Below are 26,292 nucleotides of genomic sequence, written 5' to 3' on the forward strand. Positions count from 1 at the left end.
CGACTGCGGCCCCTTTAAATCCGCCCCCGCCGCCGCGAAGCTCTTACAGGCGCCGCACCCTGCACGGCGGCGCTCCCCCGCCTGGCCGCGAGGCGGCGCTGTAGATGCGCTCCCGGCCGGCCCCGCGGCCCCGCCGCAGCGCTATATTTGCATGCGGCCGCGGATAGGGACCAATAGGGAGAGGGGGCGGGGCGAGGCTGGGGTAGAGGGCGAATGGAGGCGAGGGGCGGGGCAGCGTGGGGCGGGGAGGACGTGGATGGCCAATGGGAAGAAGGGGCGGGGTGGCGCTGGGCCCCGCCGCCCGCCCGCGGGGAGAGCAGCCACCGTGCGGGCACCGAGCGCGCCCCGGCCCCGCCGCAGCCCGAGCCCCGGGCGGCTGCGGCTGCTATGCGGCTTCGCGGCGCACGGCCTCCACCGGGTAAGCGGGGACGCGCCGCCATACCGGCCCCGCGGACGGCACCGGGACACCCCTACCGCGGCCCCAACCGGGAATCGGGGTCTCACCCCCGCACTTAGGGGTTGGGCGGGACAGGGACCGGAGCTGGGTACCGGCCGTGTACCCTGGATAGGTTGGGATCCCTGCGACCGATTGCTGGGCAGGACCAGGTCGCCCCCTCCCCCCGCGGCGGGTTACCGGCCGCTTCCCCTGCGCGGGGTCGGGGCTTGCCCCCCCGCGGCCTCTCCCGGCACGCCCCCGCTCCCTGCCCGGACACTCTGGCCCCTCCGGGCGTTACTGTCCCGGCCGGTTAGAGTCCCCCGCGCCCCGCCTCGCTCCCCTCGGTGGCCCCCAGCGAGGAGACGGGCCGGTTGTGCCCCCGACTCCGGCCGCAGGAAGGGCTGGGACTGGGCTCCGCGCTGAGTTGAGTTGGGTGGGAGCTGCTGGCCGAACTCGGGGCCGGCCCACTCGTGTCGGTGGCGGCCGTTCCCCTCTGGGTTCATGGGGTCGGGCACTGCTGCCCGGGTTCAGCAGGGGGCCTACGGTGCCACGTGCCGCCGGGAGCGGGCCGGGGCTAGGCTCGGTCCTGGGGATGTGCCCCCTGCCAGCCCCGGGGGTCCCTCCCGCGGCATTCTCCAGCCCCTTCCCTCCCTGGGGACAGGCACCCACCACTCCTGTGCTCCCTGTCTTGCTTTTCTCTTCCAGCCCCGCGCTGCTCTCCCAGGCGGTGCCGTGAGCCCACCCGGGGGTCCGGGTGCTCGGGCGGGGGTGTCCGGCTGTGATCAGGCCAGGCCCGGTGTTGGTGGCACAAAGGCCCTGTCCGTCACACCCCCACCCGCCGCCACCGCGTATTTTTAGCCCGGTGTGGCCGCTGTCGCTCTTGAGCACCTGCCCCACGGGACAAGGGTGCCTGAAACACCCCCCCCCGCCCCGGCACCGCCCGTACGGCACCGAGCCCCCGCGGCCGGGACAGACAAAGGGGCACAGCTCAAGGTCACCGCACCAGGTGCCACAGTCCCCTGGCTCTGGCTTCGCCACGCCGACACGCTCCGGCTACGCTCCGGCTTCAGTTCCCTGCAGGGCCACGGCAGCGTGGTCGTAGCATGGCCACGATCCACAGCCCACGGTCTGCTCTCAGTGGCACCGCTGCTGGCACTGAGTAATTTTGCAACTCGTGGCCAGGCAGAGCCGCAGTGGCACAGGACTGGGGGATGCCCATACCTTGGACGAGTCTCACCCCGGTTTTGCTCGTGGCTCTCGCAAGGGACGGAGTTCAGACGCGGCACGGGACGGCTGCGTGATGAGGAGAGCGGCCGCCGCTCCGGTGCAGTCCAGCCCCGTGTGTGTGTGCAGAGGGGAGTGGGTCCCTGCCCCAACACCTCCCTTCGTGCAGGCAAGATGTAGGTGGCTGGGGTGGAGGAGGGGAAACTGAGGCACAGGCAGTACTCAGGGGCTTGACCAGCTCCTGCCACTCGGGCGCTGGCTACCCTCGGAGGTGACAGCAGCGGTGGCTGTGGGACCGGCCGCCCGGGGCTGCGGCGGCAGCGGCAGGCTCGCTCGTATGGTGGAGCCGAGCACGGCGGGGCTGTGAGCGGATGCGGACGCCGCCGCCACCGCAGAGAGGCACGGGGGAAGCGGCTCCCACCCGGCCACCCAATAGGCAGCGGCACCGCGCTGGAAATGAGTTCTCTTTTCCAGAATTCGCGGGACGGTGCTGTAGTTGCTGGCTCCCGCATGCCGCCAGCTGTCCCCTCGCCGCAGTGGGGGCTGCCGTGGCCCCGGGAAGCATCCCCAGGCCAGCTCTGGACCCAGTCCCGGGAGGGGGTGTGCTCTGCCAGCCCGCAGGCAGCAGAAAGGGGGTGACTGCCCAGCTGAGTCAACACTCGTGCCTGGCATTGCCGCTGTGGTGGAATGGGGAGCTCCTGCTCTGCCTTTGGCACGGGCTTGGTCACGCTGAAGTTGTTGCTGGTGGAGCCCTGTCTGACTGGGGGGGGGCTCGATGTTGCAGGGGGTCTCCAGGCTAGGGTGCCAGAGGGGTGGGTTTATGGCATGGGAGCCAGCTGTGCTGGGCTGGTTTCTCTGGTGCTTGCTGGCAAGGTGAAGCAGAGCTGAGCTATTCCCAGCCTCACCTCGACCCACAGGACCTACAACTCCCTAGGGAAGGGGTGAGATGTGGGGGTCATGGGGGCTCACAGAGTGGCCAGGAGAACTCATTTGCCAGGGTTTCAAGGAATGAGGCTCTGCCTGCCTGTCCCAGGAGGCTGCCCCAGAGCCCTGGGGACACAGGGGTCTGCCCATGCTTTGGGACCCCTCTGCTACATAGTGTGGACCCTGATGCTGCTGACACCCCAGTGCCACTGGTAGCTGTCTGTCACGACGAGCCCAGCACTCTCCTCACCCTTGTCACCAGTCCCCCTGGTGGGGACATGCCCTGTCCCCCATGGGGGACGTGCGGGTGGCTCTCCCAGCGTCCCTGCAGGGCTGTTATCTACGGGTGCTGCTTTCCCAGTATCCGCAGGGCCAGGCAGGGCTATCGGGTCCGGCAGGCCCCTTCCCCCTCCAGCAGCAGGCCCCAGCCTCCCTATCTCATTAGCCCGAGATTAATGAGGCTCCTGCACTGTCTTTAACTCCTTCCTGCTCGCCAGCTCCTGCCACAGCTCCGCTGACCCTCTCCCCTGCTCTGATGACCTTCTCCTCCCCTTGTCCTGGCAGGTTTGCACCAACGCCTGGCGGAAGCTGAACGTTAACCCAAGGCTGCCATCCCCTGCAGAAGGTGCCCAGTTGGCGAGGGACTGGATGATGTGCCAGCCTGCAGCCACAGCCTGTTGAGCCTGCAGAGGTTTCGACGCCTGCCCAGGACACGATCACTGACAGCAGCAGCACCCTGACCCCCGACAAGCAGCCCTGTGGCTCCTGCCAGAGCCCTCAAGCAAAGGAGCTGTCAGGTCAGGGCTGAGGGCTTCAGGGGGCACACATCCTTCTGCCCCGACCCAGCGGCAATTCCTGCCTTGACTCACCTGCGAACCCTCCACCGCCCTCACCCCTCTGGCAGCCCCCTCCCAGGGCTGCTCCCCACCCCGGCACTGCCCAGCCTTGGCCCCCCAGCCCCGCTGGAGCGCGGCAGCCTGCCGGGCGCAGCCCCCAACCCCTCCCGGGTGCTGCCCCCGGGGTGCATTGCCCCTCGCCCCCCTGGGGACCCTCCACCCGCTGCCGGCAGAGCCATGAAGCTGCAGGCGGTGATGGAGAACCTGCAGCGGCAGCAGCGCGCGCGGCTGCAGCAGGCGCTGGAAGCACGGCAGCAGGAGCAGCAGCAACGCTCCACGACGCCCCCGGCGCAGCCCCCGACGGCCCCGGGGCAGCCCCCCACCAGCACCCCAGCACGGGGCCGTGGGCAGGATCCAGCCCCTGCGCCCTCAGAGGAAGGAGCGGAGCCCGAGAGCGCACACATCCAGCGGGCACAGATGGCTGCCCTGGCTGCCATGCGGGCAGCGGCTGCCGGCCTCAGCCACTCATCCAGCCCGGGGCTGTCGGATGAGAGCCAGGCCTCAGAGGAGGAGGAGGAGGAGCGTGGGGAGGATGAAGAGGAGGATGGTGGATACCAGCAGGAGATGGGCTCTGAGGAGGAGGAGGAACTGTGAGTATGCTAGCCCAGACCAGCAGCTCCTACAGTTTTGGGTACGGGACAGGGATGTGTTCAGGTCCTGGCAGGTTTTGGCATGAGCAGCTGGGACAAGTCTTCCCTTGGCCTAGGGGATGGCTGGGAGGGATGCTGGAGCTGCCAGTGCTGTGCTGGGCAGCTGGGTACATGCCACTCAGGGAAGGGAGGTAGGTTAGTGCTGTCAGGACACACTGAAGCAGGAGCTACCAAGAGCAGCAGCTCAGCCTGGCAGTCGTGATTCCTCGTGCCAGGCTGGCATGGGGCAACATTTCATCCCTGCCCTGGGAGCCACGTGGGGCCATGACAGAAGATCCTGGTCTGCCTTTAAATTATGCACAGCCCTCACTGCTGCCTCCTCCCAGCCGTGTCCTCTCCAGGGCTGGGAATGGGCTGGGAGCCATCTGGCAAAGCCCTGCTCACTGACGGAGCTGCGGCCTTGGGATGCCAGTGGTACCCTGCAGAGCTGCCATCCACCAACCCGGGTGTGCTGGGGCTTTGCTGGATTCCCCGTGTGCCAGGCAGGCTGTGCCAGCTCTGTGGCTGTGGGGTGCCTGTGAGGCAGGCAGCAAAGAAGGATCAGCTTTGGAGACCCAGCCCCCTCTGTGTGGTGACCAGATCTCTCCTCTCTGCCCTAGGAAAGGCAAGTGGGATGAAGATGACTTTGAAGAGGACATGGGTGAGGAGGAGGAAGAAGAGGAAGAGGAGGAGGAAGAGGAGGAAGAGGAAGACTACGAGGAGGAGGAAGAAATGGGAGAGGAAGGGCTGAGCTCGGCAGAGGCGGTGCGGGCCGGCGCGGGCTCCCTGCTGCTCCGCAAGCCCCCAGCACCCCAGCACTACCGGGGCGAGCCGCAGAGGCTGCCGGGGGGGCAGGAGCGGCTGCCCTCCGGACTGGGCCATGCACAGCCCCCGCCCCCACCCCCCGACCACGGCGACTGGACCTACGAGGAGCAGTTCAAGCAGGTAGGTGCCTACCCTGCCCCCTCCCCTGTGCCGTGTGTGTTCCCCCTGTGCCTATCCCTCCCCTGCTCCTCGTCTCTGCTGCATGTCCCTGCGTCCTTGAGAGCTGTGGTCAGATGTCTCAGGTCGAGCTGCTGGCGTCGTTGCTAAGTGTGGGATTCCTCCGGGGTTTTAGTGTTTGGGGTCAGCTGTGCCCCCCTCCCCTGCCACTTTGTTGGTGGTCCTGGGGGGGCCCTGGTGCTGGTGAGCAGTGTGGTGAGGTTCACTGTAGGACCTAGGAGAATTCTGGCTGGAAGCAAGAGTTAAAAATGCCCCAAACTTGCACGTCCAGAGGGACTCTTTGGTTTCTCCACCCTCCCCAAGCCGTTTTTGGTGGGGACCTCACACGCTCTCTGTCACCGCAGAAGCAACGCCCAGCCAGAGAGCTCCAGCCCTGCTGATGTTTAGGGACAGATCTCTGCCCTCCTGCCACAGCCAAAACGCCTTTGAAGGGTGAAACTGGGGTGAAGGCAGCTCAGCTGCCCCTCTGCCGCCATCCCCATGCCAGCTGAGCCGGGCTGGCAGGAGGTGTGCCCGCTGCCTGCTCTCTCCCGACGCTGGTGCTCTCTGCGCCCCGCGTTCGGCTAATAGAAGGAAATGTGCTGCTAGCTGGGGCTCCCCAGGGGCTGCCCGGCGCCTTTGATGTGTGTGTTTAAATACATCTGAGTTTAGGGCTGGGGGGAAGGGACAGGAGCCAACCGCAGCAGATGGGACCCAGATGGAGCGGCCGGGGCACGGTGGCCTTTCGGGAGGGATGCGACGGCCCCTGCCCCTTCCCTGAAGGGGGATTGCATCCCTCCCAAAAGGGGGAAGGGGCTGCCGGGATCTGCTGGCCCATATGGATGGGGGCAGCCTCACAAGAGGGCTGGTGGAGGAAGCTCAAGAGAGCATGGAGTGTGTGGCCACCCTCCCCGGCACGCTCCTGCCGGGCTGTGGGGACGGAGGGATCGTCTGCCCCCACGTCCCTCGTGCTGCTGCGCCCACGCTGTCAACTCCTCCTCCTCCTCCTCCTCTCGTGGTTTCTCTCTTTTGTGCTTCCTGCCGGCGGGGAGCAAGGGGCCAGGGACGTGATCTTGTGTCTGTGCAAAGGCTTTTTCGATACCGCAGCTGCGATCTTCCTGTTTGTCACTGTGTCGGTGCCGTACCGGACCTGCGTGCCGGCTCCAGGGGCTGGGCAATCGCTCCCAGGCCTTCGGATCCAATGGGAAAACTCAGGGTTGTGTGGCTGGTGTTGCCTGGAGGACCCATGCCGTGCCGGTGTGAGGATATGCCGTGGCCCACACCGTGAAAACTCCACGAGGTCCCCTGCCACAGCTGCAGAATTTGGGCACACCAGCTCAAGTCCTTTGCCCCCCAAGATGTGCAGGGAAAAGGGGCTGGGGCACACACTCCCCTCTCCTTTTTACTTCCTCGTCGAAAGCTTCCCGGGGTCGGTGGGGAGAGCCTGGCTAAATCCAGCCGAAGGGAGGAGGGAAGCGGCTGCCGCCGTGGGCGGAGGGGAGGAGGAGGCAAAGAGAAGCGCACGGCCGGGAGAGGCTTCCCCCGGCACGTCAGCCGCCAGCGCTCCGGCGCTTGGATCGCGGCCGCTGGAGCGGGGCCAGGGGGTTGCTCGGTGCAGCGCAGCGCTGGCTGGGAGCTCCTCCTGGCCACGCTCCAACGCGTGCCGCCGACTGCTCCGGCTCCAGCTTCAGCCCAGCTGGCACAGCCAGAGCGGCAAAGCCTGGGAAGGAGCAGCAGGAATGTAAACAGCGAGTGCCAGCTTGGGGCAGCCACCTTGGCTCTGGTACTGTGTGGCAACGGAGGGCTTCACAGAATCATAGAATTGTCAGGCTTGGAAGGGACCTCAAGGCTCAGCCAGTTCCAACCCCCCTGCCATGGGCAGGGACACCTCACACTACAGCAGGTTGCTCACAGCCACATCCAGCCTGGCCTTCAAAACCTCCAGGGATGAGGCTTCCACCACCCCCCTGGGCAACCTGTGCCAGGCTCTCACCACCCTCCTGGGGAAGAACTTCCTCACATCCAATGTGAATCTCCCCATTTCTAGTTTTGTTCCATTCCCCCCAGTCCTATCATTACCTGACACCCTCAAAAGTCCCTTTCCTGTGCCAGCTCCTGCTGCTGCCGATTCTTTGCCAGGGTTGGAGGTATGTCTGGGGAAGTGCTGGGGTGCTGCTGTACCATGGTTGGGTCCACTTGTGCTGGAGAGCCCCTGGGGACCTGTTGGCTTGAGCAGGCATGCGGTGCTGTGAGGGTGGCTGTGTTGGTGTGGCGCCTTCCAGCTGCTGTGGGGAATTGCTGCTCGAGGAAGGGGCTGGCTTGAGGGGCTTCTCTTTCTTTTTTAGTTCCTCTGCTCGCTGTGTGGCCACCAACATGGGTTGGGTTCAGGGCCAGATCTGCTGGCACTGGTGAATGATCCAGCCTGGTGTTTGGCCCCCAGTGTCCCTGTCTTGGTTCTCTCTGTGCTCCAGGAGTTGGAGTCCTCTCTGTCTCTGCACTGAAACCCAAGCTGGGGGCTGTCCCTGTCCTCCTCCCTGGGGGTTTTGTTGACCCATCTGGGGCAGATTCCTGCAAACTGGGATTGAACTGCGGGGGGCCAGAGGGAGGAAGAGGAGGAGGAGGGGACCGGGTTGAAGGAGGGGAGGAAGGGGAGGGCGAGAGGAAGAGTTATGGAGGTTATGGAGGTTAGGGAGTCGGCACGTGGCACCTCCCCGTCCCTGGGGACAGCTACTGCGCAGGCAGAGGTCAGCGCGGCCGCTGACCCGGGGCGCGGGCGGCAGAACAAAGGAGCCCCCGGCGTGGTGGGGGGCTCTGGGGGAGCAGGGGTGAATTAAGGAGGAAAGAGGCATTTTTGGGACTCCCCCCGGGGAGTGGTTGCCACATCCTCCTCCATCGGCCGGCAGCGAGCGCAGCCTTGCTTTCATTTTTGTCCTGTAGCCCGGCCAGGGGTGGGCACAGGGGTGGAAGGGTCCAGTGAGCTGTTGGCAAATTGCCTCTCCCTGCCACCACGCTGAGCTGAGGCCACATTTGCTCTTCTTCGGGTTTGGGATTGTCTCTAACCTCCCCCCCAAAGGCATGACACATCCCTGGGGGTGGGGATGGGGGGCCTGCAGCGATGCTGGAGTTTCTGGGCTGCCAGCCTGGAACTGGAGCCGGCCGTAGGGCTGCGCGTGGGGGTTGGGAGCGAGCCTGGCACCCACCGCAGGGCACTGCAGCCAGGTGCTGGGGCTCGCTGGGGCTCACCCCACTGGGTGTTTTCCACCACTGTGCTGTCCCAGAGGGTGATGCTCGTGGGAGCAGCTGGGCTTTGATGAGCTGCTGGAGCGTGAGCAGCTCAGCCAAGCTCTGCCAAAACCCCAGCTCTGCCACGTGCCACCACAGACTGCTGCGTAATGCCCGGGGCTGCCGTTGACGTGGGGAAAAAACCTGCTTTGAGGGCCATGCCCCAGTGAGTGTGTGTGGGGGGAACTCTGCTGCTGCCCTAACAGAGCACACCCCCATCCCCCCCACCCCCAACCTTTCTGTTTCATTACTGCTCTTGCTGCACTCTGCTAATTCAGGGAGCAGGAGCCCTGGGGGTGTTGGCAGCCCACGGGGTTGGAGTTTCCTGCCTTTGCCTCTTTTGGAGTTTCCTGTGCTGACTGTGGTCCCCTGGTGCTTGCACCCCAGCACCCCATCCTGAAGGAGACCTGTCACCCAATGCCCCCTTGTCTGCAGCAGCCACTGGGTTCCCCTTGGGGTACCCTATTTTAGAATCATGGAATTGTCAGGGTTGGAAGGGACCTCAAGGATCCTTCAGGTCCAACCCCCCTGCCACGGGTAGGGTCAGCTCACACTAGATCAGGTTGCTCAGAGCCACATCCAGGGATGTGGCTCCCACCACCATTTTGTAGGGCTCCCTCTGGGATGCCCTGTTTGGGCTTGCTGTGGGCTGATATTTAACCCCCATCTCTGCCCCTGCTCACAGGAAACATCAGAGGTTTAAGAAGCTGGTTAGGTGCTGGTGGTGGGGTGCCAGCTTTTGGGGGTCCCATTGCCGTGCCAGTGGTTTGGTGTGTGTGTGTGTGGGGTGGTGGTGGTGCAGGGAGGTTTCTTAAGCTGTCCCAGATGGGGGATGGCTGAACCACAGCAATGGCATACGGGGGCCAAAAACCTCAGCCCTTATCTTGTGCCCAGCCAGGCTCCCCTGAGATACAGCGTTTCAAAGTGCAACGGTTGGGGAGACAAAAAAAAAGCCCCAACAACATAAAGCGAAAGCAACTCAACCACCTCAGTGGGTGACAGGCTGGGTGCGGCAGCAGCGGCAGCAGCAGCAGCAGCGCTGGGCCCCCCACCCTGCCCCATTTCCCTGGCCATGGCAGCTCCCAGGAAGATGAAGCTGCAAATTTTTGTCCTGGGAAGGGCTGAGGAGAAGCTCATTTCCCCTCCCAAGCTCTGGTGGAGCCGTGAGGGGGAATCCCCCTCTGCTCCCTCCCCCTGGTGTGGGGCCCCGAACCCCCTTTCTCCTGTGGATTATTTTCCTTGAGATAGCCCAAAGCTGGCTGGGGCAGGCAGGGGCCCTGTGGCCCCTTAACGAGGGCAGGAGGGGTCCATTTACTTTCTTTAAAATATTGATTAGGGCTTTATGGCATTAGGCAGCCGAGCGGATGAGCTGCCCCCGGGGGAGGGCGAGGGGCCCCTGTGCGGGGAAAGGGGCACCCGAGGGCCGGTCACCCGGCTGGGGGCCACTGTCCCCCCACCCTGCAGGCAGTTTGGCTCTGGTGGGTGTTGGAGCGTGGCAGGGGCACCGATAAAGGGCAGCGCCCTGGGGCTGGGGTGATTGCAGTGTCTGGGCAAGCTGGCAGCAGATAACAGGGGCAAAGAGTGGACCGGAGCGGGACAGGACGCTGAGGATGGTGGTTTGCTTGCTGGTGGACCCCTGTCGGGAGCAGGGGCAGGACCATGACCCCGGTGTAGATCACCCATCTTGCCCTGCACTGTTGTTCAGCTTGCTGAAGGGTGCTCCCCAGGGATCCAGCCCAGTAATCGGCTCACAGTGCTCAGGGAGCATTCCCGGAGCTGTAATCCTGCCAGATCCCCGGTCAGGGGTCAGGGACTTCTCGGCAAGAGCAGCTTAACCACCGAGTGCCTCCTCCAGCCTGATGCCCAGGTGCTCATGCAGCCCTTGGGTGCTGGTGCCAGTGTCCAGGACCAGCCCTTTCTCCCCAGACACAGGATAATTAATGAGGTGGGGGGCAGGGGACACGTCCCTCCTGCTCAAGGTGCCTGGCCAGTACTTTGCCCTGGATGATTTTGTTTGCTCCTGGGTGGTCTGTACCCCCTGGCACCCCTTGATTTGCGAGCTGGGCTGGCTCCCCTAAGCCTGGCCACTGCCTGTGAGCGTTTTCCCCTAGAGCCCTGACCCTCCCCCCAGGTCCCAGGGCTGGTTGAAGGGCTGCAGAGAGGAGGAGACTGCTTCCCAGCGCCGGCACAGCTGAACTAACAGGAATGAGGGTTGTTTAAAAGAAGAAGGCAAAAAAAAAAAGAGCAGGGAGGAGAGCAGGTCCTTTGTCAGCAGAGCAAACAGCCGCCGGCCGTGGGGCGGTTGGGCAAGGGCACAGCATTGCTCCATCTCCCTATTTCTAGCCCAAACCGCAGCAGAAATGGCAGCAGGGTCCTGGGGCCCGGCCGGACGTGCTGCAATCAGGGGCCAGGGCGAGGGGCAGGTGGCAGTTCGGGGGTGGAAGCAGCCCCTTGCTCTCCTCTGGACGCGTCCCTGTCGCTGGGCTCTCAGCCCATTGGGGCAGCAGGGTCGGGGAGCTGGGGCTCAGCTCCTGGCTCGGCTCCTGACCTGCTCCCTGACCCCTTCCAGTCGGTCACTTAATCTGCCTGTGCCTGGGTCCCTCGGGATAATCCGCCCTGCCCTGGGGCTGCTCGGGGCTGTGGCTCTTCTGCATGGGCAAGGGTCTCTGCTCCCCACATGTACTGTTGAGGAGGGGGCAGCTCTCTCACTGGTGATGGCCCTTTGGGAAAGGGCTACCCCCCTGTGCCCCCAGCAGCAGCCAGCTTAGGGGTCTCATCCCAGTGCAGATGGCATCTGAGAGTGCCCACGCAGGCACTGGCCTTAAATCCCTTTGGGAAAGGGCTTATCCTCCTGCCTTGGTTTCCCCACCTGCCCATGCCTCCCAGCTTTGGGAGACTCAAGCCCCTGCAGTGTGCCACCCTGTGCTGCTGCCTGCTCTGGTGCCCCAGTGGGACAGGGCCTGGCATTGCTCTGGTGCTGTGGCATTGCCCTCCCCACCCCACCCCCGCTCCCCTCCATGGGTCGGTGCGAAGAAGCAGCAAAGTTTCAGCGGTGCCGGAGGAGCTCTGCAGCGATGGTTCGAGGGCTGACATCCGCAGCTGGCTGCCTGTCAAAACCATCTGTGGCTGCTGGACCTCTTCCAGCTCGCAGGGCAGGGCTGGGGCACGTGGGGCTGGTGGGAACACCCCAGGTCCCTCTACCACAGCGGGGACCACTGGTGGGGTCAGCAGAGCAGCTGTCCCATGGCCGGAGGTGCGGGATGGAGGTGCAGGCCCTCGCATTTCAGGAACAGATTTGCAATTAGCCAAATCCCCGGGCGGGCGGTGGAAGCCCCGGGTGACTCATCTGCTCTGGCTTACAGCGATCCCCTTTCTAAGACGATCATTTACATATGGTGGAATTTAAACCCCGGCTCGCCTGCAGGAGCCAGCGCAGCCCTCCTCCTGCCCCAGCACCGGGTCGAGTCCTTACCCCGGGGAGGGGTCTTGACTTACTGGCTCATGGGGTTTCACCCTAAGGAGGTCTTGCAGCACACAGGGGAGGGACAGCCTGAGGTGAGGGCTTGCTGAGTTTGTGCTGCTTTTAGAATCGAATCATAGAAATTTTTTCACTGGGAAAAGCCCTCTTAAGATTGCCAACCCAACGGCACCGTGGCCATTAAAGCATGTCCCAAAGTGCCATGGCCACAGATGGGTTGAGGGATGGTGCAGTCACCACCTCCCTGGGCAGCCTGTGCCAATGTCTGACCACTCTTTCCATCAGGAAAAGCTTGGCTCCACCCATGGTTCCCTGTGTCCATGCCATGTGGTTCCATCTCGGCCACCCACCTACCCAGGGTCTGCCCAGCTGGCAGCAGGGAGCTGTGCCAGTGTTGTGTGAGCTGGGCCCTGGGTGTTGCTCGCTGGGACAAGCTTTCTCAACACTGCCTGTCTCCACTGGGTTAATATTTGCACAAGGTCCGGTGCGATAGTGAGCATGTGTCAAGGGCATGCACCGGCACGCAGGCAGCGACGGCCGGGAGAGCCTCTGCGCCCCTGCCGACCTACCTGCTCCTACTGCCTGCCCCGGCCGACGGCTCTGGGCTCCCCCATCCCACTGCCGCCCGCGGTGACCCCTCCGCAGCCCCGTGCAACGTGCGTCAGCATTCAGACACCCTTCTGGTTTTATTTTAGCCAGATCCTGGGGCGCTGCTGCCCAGCAGCTCCCTGTCGTCGTTTGAAATGCAACTGCAGCAGGATTCGCTTCCTCCTCTGCGGCCAGGGGGGAAACACACAGCCGCGGTGCAGCCGTCCCGGGAGCCGGCAGCGCTCCAGCTCGGTGGCACTGCACCGAGACGGCTCCGGTGTGGATGAGGATCCATGTGGAGCGTCCCGGTGGCTGCCAGCTGGCCGGGCTGGAGCAGCCCCACGGCGTGGCGGGGAGGGCTGCCGACGGTGCACGGACAATGGCGGGTCAGGGAGGTTAAACGGTGACTAATTCGCCCATTCAGCGTCCCCCCTCCGTGGCGCGGTGGCACCAGTCGTGTCAGCGCTGACACCGGCCCATGTACCCCAGGTCACCCGTACAGCCTGGACGGGTGGTCTTGGGACCCCCAGCCCTTTGGGGTGCAGTGGCTGGGATCGTTAGTGGGCTCATCCCTGCGCCACAGCTGGGATCGGGACTGGGCTCATCCTTGTGCCACCGAGGCACCAATGGATCTGCTGCCCACCGAGGAGGGGGCACCGGTGGGGAATGGCACCTGCGGTGGGGCCGGGGCCTGGGCGGTGCTGGCCCACAGAGGGGACAATGCTGGGAATCGGTGGGAACAATAGTGCCGACGGGAAGCCACGGTGGCGAGGGCTCAGCTCTCCCTGGCCCCCTCCCCGGCTGCCCCCGCGGAAGTGGCCCCCCGCCCCGGGCGGCCCTGGCCACACTCAGGCAACAGGAATCCCGCCAGGCCGGTCAGTGGACTCGGCTGCCGGCGGCAGGATCCGGCCACATCTCGCCCGGGCGAGGCTCCAGGCAGCACCATCCCGCACTCGTTTGGCCTCTGAGCCGGCAAGCAGAGTTTTGGGGGGGGGCCCTATGGGATTTTGGAGAGGGGGTGCAAGTCCCTGCCCTGCCGTAGCCCTTTCCCAAGGAGGGGTTTGTACTTTCCGGGGCGCTCCCAGGGGATTAGGGATGGGGAGGGCGAGAGGTGACACGTCCCTAAGCCAGGTGCTTTATCTGCAGTGGGATCTGTGCTGGACTCTCCCTTTGCCCTTCGCTGGCAGGGATCGGCCCCGGCAAACCCAACACCCCCGTGCCTGGTGGGGCCGTGTCAGCGCTGCCCCCTGGCACTGCAGGAGCTGTGCCCAGTGAAGGGGGACTGCATGGCCATGGGCTTCCCCTGTCATGACTCAGCCACCATCTTACGGGAAAACAGCTCAACAGCATCACCCAAAACGCCTCATTTCGGGGCTCGTCACCATCCCTCAGCTCCAGTTTTCACCAATTACTTTCTTTTAATGACTAAGATTTCCCCAAAAAAACCCGCTCCCTCTCCTCCCCCACTCCGAGTCCTGGTGTAGAGCCGGTGCCCCGCAGTGCCTCGGCGTGCCAGGGGCCAGGGGGCTGCGTGCTCCGGCTGGGAGCGGAACGGGAAACGCTGCCTGCGTGTTTATCCTTCGATAAATAACTCGTTGGCCTGCATGGTCTCACCCCCTGCTCCCGGCATCGCCCCTTGTCTGTCAGCGGGACAAAAGGATTCATCCCTGGGGGCCCTCAGAGGAAGGAAGGAAGAAAAGAAGGAGAAAAGGACCCTCCCGTCACCCCCCCGGGCTGGAATCAATCGGAGGGCTCTTGGCCCTGCTACCTGCTGCAGGCGCCTCATCGGGGTGGGCTCTGCCAGGCTGCTGCCTTTGGTCTGCCTCCCCCCTCCCCCCCCCCCCCCCCCAATCAAATTACAGAACTTTAGGGATTTAACCCCCGGAAGGCAATTTGTCCTCACGGAGGGGCTACCACCAGCCCCCCTCATCCGCGCTCCAGCGGCTCTGGGGGGTCTGTGTCGTTCGTGTCCCCCCCCCCCCCCCCCCCCCCCAAGGCTCACGGCATGCACGTCCCAAACCGGTTTCGAGGAGAAGGGAGGAAAAGCTGAGAGCGTGGAGACTTCCTGGCGATGGGAAAGAAACTTGGAAATTAATCCCCGAGGCTTGAAAACCCGGAACCGAGCTGGGCGGGGGGGTTGTTTTTGACTTGAACGCAGGACGCTGGGACATGGACCCCTTTGAGCCCCAGCCCCGTAGCCCTCTGCATTCGGGTGGTGGTGGTGGTGGTGGGGTTGCTCCTGTGATGCCCTGGGGTGGGCACAGGGGCTCCGGCTGCTGGAGGGACTCGCGTGACTCCGGCAAAAGCGTTACCGGAGCTGCGCTCATTAAATGACTCTTCCCCTCCCTGCTTTAATTGCCCTGCTTGCCACAGCTCAGGGGCCATTGCAGGGGAGTGGTGGGATGCATGTTGCGGGGGGGGGGGGGGGGAGCGGGTGGGTGGTGGTGTCTTATCTCAGTGGGTCCCTCCCAGCAGACCCCCAGCACGCACCGCTCCCGTGCCGAAGGCTCTCTCTCTCCTGCATTCCTGGCATTGCCGAGGGGCCGCCTCCCCGGCAGCCCTTTGAACGCCAACCGGGGTCGGGATTTTCCCGTAATCTGGTTTGAAACCTTAATCCGGTCATCCACACCGAGCGGAGCGCCGGGCCGGCATCCTGCGGGGCCGCTGGGCTGCGAGGTCGCTGCCGCCCGCCCGCCGCCTTCCTAATTCCTCCTCCACTTAATGATCTATCTGCTGGCAACGGCCATCTGCCGCCTCGGCCGCGGCCACCCGCAAGGGTTAGGGGCCGGTGGACGTCGTGCTGGCGCTGGGGCCGGTTGGGCACCGTGGCACACAGCCAGCTGTGCCGGTGGCGCTGGGTGTTTGCCGTGTGCTGGGGGCGGGGGGGCGTTGGGAACACTGAGTGTGCAGGGCCAGGTCACCCAGCCCTCGGGGTCTCTTGGAGAGGCGGAGGACAGCTCCTATCCACCCTCTGGGCTGGCTGTGCCACGGCATCCTCTGGCACCACGCTCTTGCCGTGGGGACCTACCGGCAGGGTGGTCAGAGCCAGGCAGCCTCCTGCCGGGTGAAGAGGACATTCTGGGGGCAGCTGCCTTGCAGATTAAGTTGTTTCCACCTCCCTAATTACAAAACATAAATCTATTGACTCGGCGGCGGCCGGGCAGCCTCTCCCCACAGCTGGCTGGCATCACCTTTGCACCAAGCCGCAGCCACTTTGCCCACACTTCCCCGGCGAGTACCTGTGCTTCATGCCAGGCAGAAGCCGTGCTGGAGCGCGGTGGGCAGGGGCATGGGCACCAGCCAAGGCTTCAGCAGCAGCTGTGGGTCAGCACCTGCTGATTTCGGTCCGGTAGTGCCGCTGGCAGCTGCTCCGTGCCAAGCCTGGCTGTGCACTCGGTTTCACACGCTGCTGAAACAGGAACATGTTTCTGTTCCTCAATTCTTTTTTAGACCCCCAATACCTCATCTTTCCTCCGCTGCCTTGCGGTGCTTGCAGGGTGTGTGGCTGCCCTGCCGCCAGCTGCCAGCGCCGGAGCGCTGCAAGGTGCCCTGGCAAACCCGGGGTGTCATCAGGGCGAGGAAATCCTGCCTGGGGCTGCTGGAAGGAGCCCACCTCTTCCCCCCTTGCCCATCTCTGCCTGTGCCTGGGTGCCAAGGGGGGATGGGGGCAGCTTGGTTTGGTCACAGGGCACCCACCATGGTGGAGGCAGGGCATGTACCATGGTGGAGGCAGGGTATGTCCCAGCTGCCGTGGGCATGTCCTCGCCTCCTAGCACTGCTAGCCAGGCTCGCTGGGAAGTGCCTTTGCACTGAGTGGTTCTGCTGGCAGCAGCAAAGCTAAGCTGGGGGACTCCTAAGCCGCTTGTTAAGCAGCAAAGGAGTCCTGGGGGACTCCTGGGATGCAGCAGGGGAAGTGCCAGGCACCGGCGAGCCCTGGCGTGGGGCTCCTGGCCTGGCTGAGCTCCTCTCTCCGCTTCAGAGTGGTGGGGGCCAGTGAGCAGCAGCCGAGCGCAGCAGAGTTGTCGAAATCTCACCAGTAACCACGAGCAGCAGCTTGCGAAACGTCCTTTGCCCGGCAGACAGGGCTGGGTGTGCCGGCAGGGCGTCGAGGGCACCGGGCAGGAGTGGGGCTCCCTCTGCTCGCCGGTTCCTGTCACACACTCTCTCTCTCACACACACACACAGAGTGAGTGGCAGAGTTTAACGTGGGACCACCGGGGCCGGCAGGCGGTGGAGGAGGACGGCACAGGGGGCAGCCTCCCGCCCGCTGCCGCTAATCCCCGCGGCCCGGCCGGCGCACGCTCTCCTCAGCTGACAGTTAATTTTCTTTCATCCTCTTAAACACGTCCACTCCCCTCGGGTCTGAGCCTGAAGGGGGCACAGCCGGGGGGGTCGTCGTGGCAGTAAATGTGTGTTGGTCCCTTCTGAAATGCAGCTGCTGGATTTGGGCTTCCTGACACCGGGACGAGCTGATGGTTTCAGGAGCAGACGCTTGAGTTTTCAGAGCTCTGCAGGTTACGAGGCTGCAGAGCCCCCCGCTGCCGTGCCCTGTGCCGTGCCAGGATGGATCCACATCCACTGCTGCCTGGTGGTACCCCTGCCCCACCACAATTCAGGCTCCTAGGCTCCCCAGGGATGACACAAGGGCCAAAGCCAATGCCGCTGACAGGGCCCCCCCCCGAGCCACTCAGAACCTTTCCAGTGCCAGGGACATGGCCCTGTGCTGTTTCTCTGTGCTCCCCATTCTCCCGAGCAGGAGGGTGATGGGTTTCCAGCCCCCCATCCTCTGCACCCTGCAGGATGGTGCCGTGTCAGTGGGCCCTGGGGAAGCCCTTTCTGCACGTGTGGATTTCAGAGCTGCTCAGGGAACCAGGGGAGGCTGGATGGTTGGCAACAGCCCAAGAAACCATGGTGGTAACGACGATACCGTGACCCACCCTCTGCCAGGGGCACCCCTCTGGGCTCCCCCAGCACACGGAGCCCCTTGCCTGGGTGCTGGGATGGCAGAGGAGTTTAGACAGGTCTTGGCCAGTGGTGACAGGGACAGTAGCTGCTGCCCTTGCCCTGGGGGATTGCTGGTGGCCGGATGAGCTGGGCGAGGTTTCCAGGGGGGGGTTTATGGCCTTCCCGCCGTGCCCTGCCCCTCTTATCGCATGGCCCCATTGATCCCTTTGATCAGCCCCAGCTCAGCCCCACGGTATCCGGCTCCTCCCTGGGATCAGTGGGAGGAGGGGGCTCCCAACCGGGGTGACGGCCACCTGCCCACCCGCAGTCCCGCTGCTGCCAGGGTGCCACGCAGGGCAGAGAATCATCACAGAATTGTCAGGCTTGGAAGGGACCTCGAGGATCATCCAGTTCCAACCCCCCTGCCGTGGGCAGGGACTCCTCACACTAGATCACGGTGTGATAGACAGGGCACGGTGCCCTGGGGACTAGCAGCCGTAGGGGTGACCTGGTTAACCCTCTGCTCTGCTGCCATGCGGTTGGCAGCCCTGTGCTGCATGCCTGGCGACTTACGTGGCAATATTTATAGCCACCGCTGGCCGCGGCTCCGCTGGCAGTTGTTCAAAGCTGTCACCGAGCAGAGCGAGAGCCGCTCGGCACCGCGGGGCTGGGAGTGGCGAGGCCGTGGCAAGGGCTCCGCCGTCCGTCCCCAGGGCTGCCCCCGCAGCACCACCTCCAACACCCTTCCTTGGGGGGGAGGATTATCCACCAGCCACCACCCCCGGGCAGAAACCAGGCTGGGCTTGGGCTGAGAGAGGCAGAGGCGGTGCGGGGTGGCTGCCTGGGCGCCCAGGCCAGCAGGTCCTGCTGCCATAAATGAGGCAGGAATGTGCCAGGCTGGTGGCTGTGGGGTGGGAGCCCAGCAGAAGCTGCCCCAGCAGAACTGGGTGCTCAAGATGTAGCTGTGCCAAGAGCCCTGCCCGGGTCTGCCTGCCCTGGTTCAGCAAGGCACCTCCCAGGTGTGTGGTTCCTGCTGCTGGGTTTGCTCCAGCAGCCTTTGGGGAGATGCTTGTGCAGGAAGAGATGTAGATGCTGCCAACCCCGTGGCACAAAGCTTGACCAGGACAGCCCCAGTGCCAGCCTCACCAGGCAGAGGGGAGCCAGACAGCATGGCAGCCAGTGGTGTGTCACAGCCAGGAGAACCAAGTCTGGCTCAGCACGCTCCTCACCTCATCACAGCCTTCCTCAGGGGCCTCCTTTGAGTACACCATGGCAGGCACCATGGCACATGAGTGTGCATCACAGTGCATGGGTAGGCACCATGGCACACACACTCATGCTGTGGCACACACTCACACCATGGGACCTGCTTGCCAGCTCCTGGCACTGGCTCCCCCTGGCACTGCAGGTGTAGAGGACAGATCACGCTGAAGTGCTGCTCTGCTCCGTGCCAAGTGTGCTGGGTGCTAAAAATAACCAGGATCAGCATTCCCAGAGGAGCAAGGGACCAGCTGCGTTGTGAGCCCCTCCCAGGGCTGTGATCTTGGCACCAGCATTTCAGAGAGGAGCTCTGACAGGGCAGGCAGGGATGGCACCACCATCCCGGGGCTCCTGCTGGGACATGGGCACAGGTCAGCCCTGAGAAACGAGGACCCCATGACCGCATTCAGGGACCACCCTGAAGCCACTTGGCACCCTGTGAGGGGCTTAGCCAGGGGGCATAAGCCCCAAGGATGCTGCCCAAGATGGAAGAGAGGGAGGGGGGAGAAGGCAGGGGGGTGTCCCCAGGCGGTGGGGAGCACTTGTTGGGGAAGGGGTTCTGAGCTTTCTCTCCTCTCGTTGTGCAGCTTTATGAGCTGGATGGTGACCCCAGGAGGAAGGAGTTCCTGGACGACCTCTTCAGCTTCATGCAGAAGCGAGGTGAGCCCCCCCCATCCCCCCCGCCCTGCTCCCCCCTGGGGCCAGGGGCTCATTTCCTTGCCCCTCGTTACAACCCGGAGGTCAGGGCTCCGGCTGAGCCTCTGGTTAATTTTTAACCTCTTAGCACAGCGAGGTCAAACCTGCTGGGCCGGATCCGGCGCCTGCAGCCCACCCCCTCCCCCCCCCCTTCCCCCCCCCATCACGTCCCAGACCTGTGGCCAGGTCCAGGGTGGGTCCAGCCCGTCCTGGGGTGCATTACTCCCCATTTTTGCCCCCCTGCTGCTCTCTTTGCCCTAAGTTCTTGCTCCCAGTTCTTGCTCTGAGTTCCTGCCCCAAGTTCTTGCCCTTCTTGCCTCGCCCAGGCTGGCAGCGGGTGGGCACGGGGAGGGTGGGCAAGGGGTGTGGAAAGGGCCGAGAGTGGACAATCGTTGGCCTGGTGGAGGGTCTGGTTCCTGCGTGGAGAGCAGGGCTGGAAACGCTGACGCATCGCTGCCCTCAGCCTTTGTCAGGCGGGCGGCCAGGGAAGCGCCCACGGCTGCCTCGCACTGGGGGTTGCCCCAGAGCCGCCAGAACCAGGAGGACAGAGAGCCCCCCGAGGACAGAGAGAGGCTTCAGCCCCTTCTCCAGCGCTGGAGGGATGAACTCGCCCCCCCCCCGCCCCCGTGCACGTGTGGCCCCCGGCGTTATAAATAGCTCTGTGTTGCCGGGGCCGGCGAAACCTCGCCCGGCTCCGTTTTGGGGGCTGTGGCTGAAAACGGAGAGTTTCTGTTTCCTTTGTTCATGGGGGCTGGTGATGCTCGGGGGGGGGGTTGTCCTGAGGGAGGGACAGTGAAAAGGAAGGGAGGAGCAGGAGCTCCCCAGCCCCGGTGCTGTTTCGTGGGGGTCTTGCTGCTTCCCTCCCCCTCCTCCCACCCCATCTTTGCCTGGAGGTGAGCAAGCAGCAGCCCTGACCCTCTCTCTCTCTCCTCCCATTGCTCCCCAGGGACCCCTGTCAACAGGATCCCCATCATGGCCAAGCAGGTGCTGGACCTCTACATGCTGTACACACTGGTGACAGAGAAGGGTGGCCTGGTGGAAGTCATCAACAAGAAGCTGTGGCGGGAGATCACCAAGGGGCTGAACCTGCCCACCTCCATCACCAGCGCTGCCTTCACCCTGCGCACACAGTGAGTGGTGCTGGGGGCTCAGCAGGGTGGGGTGCTGAGGAGGGAGAGCCCTCCAGCAGGGCTGGAACCGTTTGGGTAGTTAAAGACCTCTAAGAGTCCAACCATCAACTCAACACCAGCATAGCTGTTAAACCATGGCCCCAAGTGCCATGGCCACACATGTTTTGAACACTTCCAGGGACGGGGACTCCACCACCTCCCTGGGCAGCCTGTGCCAAGCCCTGACCACTCTGGCAGCAAAGACATGTTTTCCTCAACTCTAACCTAACCCTCCCCTGGCACGGTTTCAGGCCATTTCCTCTCCTCCTGTATCACCTGATCCTAAGGAGGAGAGCCCAACCCCCAGCTCACTGCAGCCTCCTCTCAGGGAGCTGTAGAGAGCAGGTTCCCTCAGCTGCTCCTCCGCAGCCCTGTTCTCCAGCTCCTTCCCCCACCTTTGCTGCCGGGATGGGGACGGTGGGGAGGGAGGGGGTTGGTACACAGACCAGAGTCGCCCAGCTGCCACATCCCCATCCTCTTCCCCATCCTTTCCCCCTGGCAGGTACATGAAGTACCTGTACCCCTACGAATGTGAGAAGCGAGGGCTGAGCAACCCCAACGAGCTGCAAGCAGCCATCGACAGCAACCGCCGGGAGGGTCGGCGGCAGGGCTTTGGCAGCTCCCTCTTCACCTACTCGCCCGGTGGCACCCATGGCCTCCTCTCCTCCCCCAAGCTGCCAGTGCCAGCGCTGGGGCTGGCCTCGGCCACCAACGGCGGCTCCATCGCTCCCGTCCAGAAGATCAAGAAAGGTAATGTGGCTGCCACGGGGTCCGGGCTGTGGGATGAGCACCCTCCTGGCACCAGGGATGCAGCCTCTTGCTTCCCTTCTAGGGGCAGGAGGTGCTGGGCACCCCCAGCATATACACAAGGCACGGAGGGGTGGGTGCCAAACTGGCATGCCAGGGCCGAGCACACCCCAGGGTGGCGGCACCTGCCTGTCCCCATCCCCCATGTCCCTGACCTGCTGCTCTGCCCCTTGCAGAGGAGGACTCTGCCATCCCCATCTCCATGCCCAGCCGGCTCCCGGTCTCCCTGGCCGGCCACCCGGTGGTGGCAGCCCAGGCGGCGGCGGTGCAGGTGGCAGCGGCTGCCCAAGCCGCGGCGCTGGAGCAGCTGAGGGAGAAGCTGGAGTCGGGGGAGCCCCCGGAGAAGAAGATGGCCCTGGTGACGGACGAGCAGCAGCGGCTGATGCAGAGGGCGCTGCAGCAGAACCTCCTGGCCATGACGGCCCAGCTGCCCATGAGCATCCGCATCAACAGCCAGGGCACCCGCTCGCCAGGTCAGCGCTGGCCCTGGCACCTCCTCAGCCTGGCAGAGCCGCCAGCGCCGTGGCTCCTGCTCCCGCCGGGGGTCTGTAACTTGGCTTTTATCCCCAGCAGAGAACCGCCAGGACTCGGCCAGCAGCCTGAGCAGCAACGGCACCAACAGCATCAGCATGTCGGTGGAGATCAACGGGATCGTGTACACAGGTGAGGAGCTGCCAGCGCCACCTCTGGCGGCTGGCCCCTGGCCCCCAGCCGCTGCCACCACCACCGCTGGGGGCTGCCCCCTGGCCCCCAGGATCTGCCACCAGCGCTGCTGTGGGCTGGGGCCTGCCCCCTGTCCCCCAGCATCTGCCACCAGCACCACTGAGCACCACCCAACCTTACTCCCCCTGGTCCTTGTCCCATCGTTGACCGTGGTGGGTGCGGGCAGTGCCACCCCTGCCTCACCCCCTGCCCTCGCTCTCTCCCCAGGTGTGCTGTTTGCCCAGACGCCAGGCCCTTCCTCCTCATCTTCCTCCTCCTCCTCCTCGCTCCCCTCCTACAGCAAAGGCAATGGAGGCAGCAGCAGCAGCCGGAGCAGCGGCGCTGGCGGCGCTGGCAGTGGGGTGGGCAGCGGTGGCGGGGGTGGCAGTGTGCCCCCCCCAGCGCCAGCCAGCCTGGCTGTGCCCCCCAGCTCTACCTCCAACAACGCTTCGCCTTAACACCCCCAGCCCCTGCCAGTGCTGGCAGACCCAAGCCCAGCAGCCAGAGGGTTGGGGTCTCACTGGGGTCTTGGCCAGGGTCTGGCTGGGGTCTCACCAGTCTTGGCCAGGGTCTGGCTGGGAGCTGACTGAGGTCTGACTGGGGTCTTACTGGAGTTTAGCCAGGGTCTGGCTGGGATTTCACCAGGATCTCACCAGGGTCTGGCCAGGATTTCACTGAGGTCTGGCTGGGGTCTGGATGGGATCTGATCAGGGCCTTATCAGGTTCTGGCTAGGGTTTGGCTGGGATTTCACCAGTGTCTCACTGGAGTCTGGCAAGGATCTTACCAGGGATTCTCTGGGATCTGGCTGGGGACTCCCTGGGTTCTGGCCAGGGTCTTGCTGCAGTCTCACCAGGGTCTGGCTGGGATCTCACTGGGATCTCACCGGGATCTCACCAGGGTCTGGCTGGGATGTGTGTGGCTGGAATCTTGTTGGGGTCTCACCAGGGTCTGGCTGGGATCTCAGTGGAGTCACACCAAGGTTTGGCCAAGGTCTGGCTGGTGTCTCACCAGGGTCTCATCAGGGTCTGGCTGGCATCTCAGTGGGATCTCACCAGGGTCTATCTGGGATCTCGCTGAGATCTCACCAGGGTATGGCTGGAATCTCACTGGGGTCTCACCAGGGGTCTGGCTGGCATCCCACTGGGGGGCTCACTCAGGTCTGTTTGGAATCTCACTGGGATCTCACCAGAGTCTGGACAGGGTCTGTTTGGGATGTCGGTGGGGTCTCAGCAGGGTTTGACCAGGGCGCAGCTGGGATCTCGTTGAGGTCCTCACCAGGTTCTGGCTGAGATCTCACCGGGGGTCTCGGCAGGGTGCGGCTGGGATCTCAGCGGTGTCTCAGCAGGGCCCGGCCAGGTTCTTGCCCTCGTTCTCACGTCGTTGGTTGTTCCTTTGCGAGGAGAAAAGCTTTAGCCCCGCCCGGGGGCAGGGAGGGGGAGGGAAGGTTTTGCCAGAGCCACCGGCGGTGCCGTCCCAGCGCGCCGCGGCCGGTCCGGGACCGTTTTTACCTCACTCACATCACACTTTGCACTGTACATTTATTAGAATTATTATTATTATTATTGTTATTATTATTTTTTAACTCCTTGTTACCTCCAGACAGACGCAGGGACGCCTGCTGAGCTTTAGTGAAACCTCTCTCCCTCCCCCCCTCTCCCTCTCCCTCTCCCTTTCCCTCTCCCTCAATCCCTGAGCGCTCTCGAAAGGAAACAACAACCCAAAAAGAAACCAAAAGAGATGAAAACAAAGAAAGAATTGGAAATCAGGAGAATTTTTTATTATTCATTTAGATGAAAAGGTGTTTTTTTTTTCTCTCCCCCCCTTTTTTTTCCTCCCCGTTCCCCCCATCCTCCCTCCCTCCCCCCCCCCGGCTATTATGGGATCCTCAGAGGTTGTTGTTGTTTGATTGTTTTGGGGGGGGGGAGGTTTTTTGTTGCTGTCGTCGTCGTCGTTGTAAATAGCTTCTATTTTATTGTTGGCAAAGAAGAAGAAGAAGAAGAAAGAAAGAAAAAAAGAGAGGAAAACAAAACGAAAATCAAAACTTTTAACAGAAATGATCTATTTTAGTCTTCATCAGGGAAAAAAAAACAGAAGAAGAACCAACCAGGGAGCTTGGAAAACCTTTCCTTCCCTCCTCTTATTGGTAACCAGCTCTGCTCCTTCTCTCCTCCCACCCCCGGGGACTCCCTTCCCCCTCCCCTCCCCATCCCTTCGTGGCTTACCCCAAAGGTTTTGAAGGGGGAGGGGAGTCTGGGGTGGGAGGGCTAGCTGCTGGCAGCCCCCCCCCCCCCCCCCCCCCCCGCCTCTTAATAATAATACTACTGTGCAAAGCTCATTTGGGGGCAGTTTGCCTCCAAAACGAAGCAGTGATACGGGTGATAAACGGGGGAGGGGCTGCGGGAGGCTCTGGAGGTCCCGAAGGATGCGGGGACCGCATCCTTCGGGACCTCCAGAGCCTCCCGCAGCCCCGAGGGTTTTTCTCGCTGAGCACCAAATTTCAGGGGTTTCTTCCACTTTTTTATAGCCCCCCTTCCACCCCCCCCCCGCCCCCAAACCTTCACCCCCATCTGCGTGAGACACAATCACGACCCGATACCGAAACCACCACCCCCACCCCAACCACCCTCCCTCCTCCCTCCTTCCTCCTAGTCGGTATCTCAGATCCTCAGGTTTCCACCTCAGTCAAGCACAGGGTGTGAGGGTTGTTTTTTTTGGGGGGGGGGGGGGGTTATTTTATCTTCCCCCCTCCCTTCCCCAAGATTCTTTTTGGAGGAGGAGGAGGGGGTGGGGGGGAAGGTCCTATGCTGGTTGGAACTCCTTCCCCCTTTCCTCGTGGCTTTTTTGGGGGGGTTGGGGAAGTGGTGATCTCAGGGGATTTAAATTTTTGGGGGGCCTTTCCAGCTTTATTTTGATTGTCATCCTTTCCCCCCACCCCCTTCCCTCCCTCTCCTCCCCCTCCTCCCTCTTCTCTTTCTCCTCCCTCTCCTCTCTCTCCTCCCTCTCTTCCCTCTCCTTCCTCTCTTCCCTCTCCTTCCTCTCTTCCCTCTCTTCCCCCTCCTTCCTCTCCTTCTTCCTCCTCCCTCTCCTCCTTCCTCCTCCCTCTCCTTCTTCCTCCTTCCTCTCCTCCCTCCTCCTCCCTCTCCTCCTTCCTCCTTCCTCTCCTTCTTCCTCCTCCCTCTCCTCCTTCCTCCTCCCTCTCCTCCTTCCTCCTCCCTCTCCTTCTTCCTCCTCCCTCTCCTTCTTCCTCCTCCCTCTCCTTCTTCCTCCTCCCTCTCCACCCTCCTCACCCCCCCTAGCTGGAAATGCTTCTTGATGGCTCCGTGGACCTCATTCCTTTAGGGAACGGGGTCTGCAGGGGGGCTGGGGGTGAGGGTGTGTCCCATTGGGATCCAAACCATCTGACCACAAGGAAAAACCCTTTGAGGGGGTGGGGGGCAGTGTTTCTCATGCCCTGGGTGGGTGTTTGGTTTCCTTGCATTTGTACAGTCACCACTTGGGCTTGGTTGGGTTGGGTTTCATTCTTTTTATCCTGCTCCCCCCATTCCACTTTCCTCTTCCTCCCTCCCCCACCCTCTATTTGTTGGTTTGGGTTTTTTTTGGGTGGGACACATGACCTTATTAATTACCTTCTGCTTTCATTTTCTTTTTTTGCATATCAGTTAAAAACAATTAAAAAGAAAAAAGAAGAAGGCAAACACCCCAACCCAAACCAAATCCCAAACCAAAACTCAAACCAAAATCCAACCCAAACCCAAACAAAACCCAAACCCAACCAAAACAAAAACCAAAACCCAAACCCAAACCAAAACCCAAACCCCAAAACCAAACCAAAATCCAACCAAAACCCAAACCAAAACCCCAACCCAACCCAACCCAAAACCCAACCCAAACCCAAACCAAACTAAACCCCAAAGCAAAACCCAACCCCAAACCAAACCCAACCCCAAACCAAAACCCAAACCCAACCCCAACCAAACTCAAACCAATAACCAACCCAAACCAAACTCAAACCCAAACCCAACCAAACTCAAACCCAAACCCAACTCCAACCCCAACCAAACTCAAACCAAAACCCAAACCAAATCGAAACCCAAACCGAACCCCAACCAAACCCAAAACCCAAACCCAACCCCAACCCCAACCCAAACCCAACCCAAACCCCAACCCAAAACCCATCCCAAAACCCAACCCAAACCCAACCCAAACCCAAACCAAAACCAAAACCCAAAGCAAACCTCAACCCAAAACCCAAACCCAACCCCAACCAAAACCCAA

At 62.9% G+C, this 26,292-nt stretch overlaps 1 protein-coding gene across 2 annotated transcripts; it reads left to right on the forward strand.

Annotated features, from left to right (window-relative positions):
- The first annotated feature begins 280 nt into the window (after positions 1-280).
- On the forward strand, positions 281-24,400 carry ARID3A (AT-rich interaction domain 3A). 2 transcript variants are annotated; one of them, XM_068156245.1, is made up of 9 exons: positions 281-418; positions 3,149-4,070; positions 4,730-5,054; positions 19,230-19,302; positions 20,285-20,468; positions 21,010-21,257; positions 21,491-21,787; positions 21,885-21,977; positions 22,245-24,400. In XM_068156245.1, exons 2-9 carry the CDS (start codon positions 3,658-3,660, stop codon positions 22,472-22,474), a joined length of 1,863 nt encoding a protein of 620 aa, XP_068012346.1. In that variant the 5' UTR covers positions 281-418; positions 3,149-3,657; the 3' UTR covers positions 22,475-24,400. The 2 variants fall into 2 exon arrangements, with proteins under 2 accessions (XP_068012346.1, XP_068012347.1); XM_068156246.1 differs by having other exon boundaries at positions 282-418; positions 21,888-21,977.
- Positions 24,401-26,292: the final 1,892 nt, after the last annotated feature.

This window comes from Melanerpes formicivorus, unplaced genomic scaffold (assembly GCF_026170545.1).
Source record: "Melanerpes formicivorus ecotype bairdi unplaced genomic scaffold, bMelFor1.0.p_v2 SCAF_34, whole genome shotgun sequence".
NCBI classification, from domain to species: Eukaryota; Metazoa; Chordata; class Aves; order Piciformes; family Picidae; genus Melanerpes; species Melanerpes formicivorus.

Coding starts and splice junctions, on each gene's coding strand:
- ARID3A (XM_068156245.1), top strand. CDS start 3,658: ATGAAGCTGCAGGCGGTGATGGAGAACCTGCAGCGGCAGCAGCGCGCG. Junction 19,303..20,284: donor CAGCTTCATGCAGAAGCGAG/GTGAGCCCCCCC, acceptor ATTGCTCCCCAG/GGACCCCTGTCAACAGGATC. Junction 21,978..22,244: donor CAACGGGATCGTGTACACAG/GTGAGGAGCTGC, acceptor CTCTCTCCCCAG/GTGTGCTGTTTGCCCAGACG.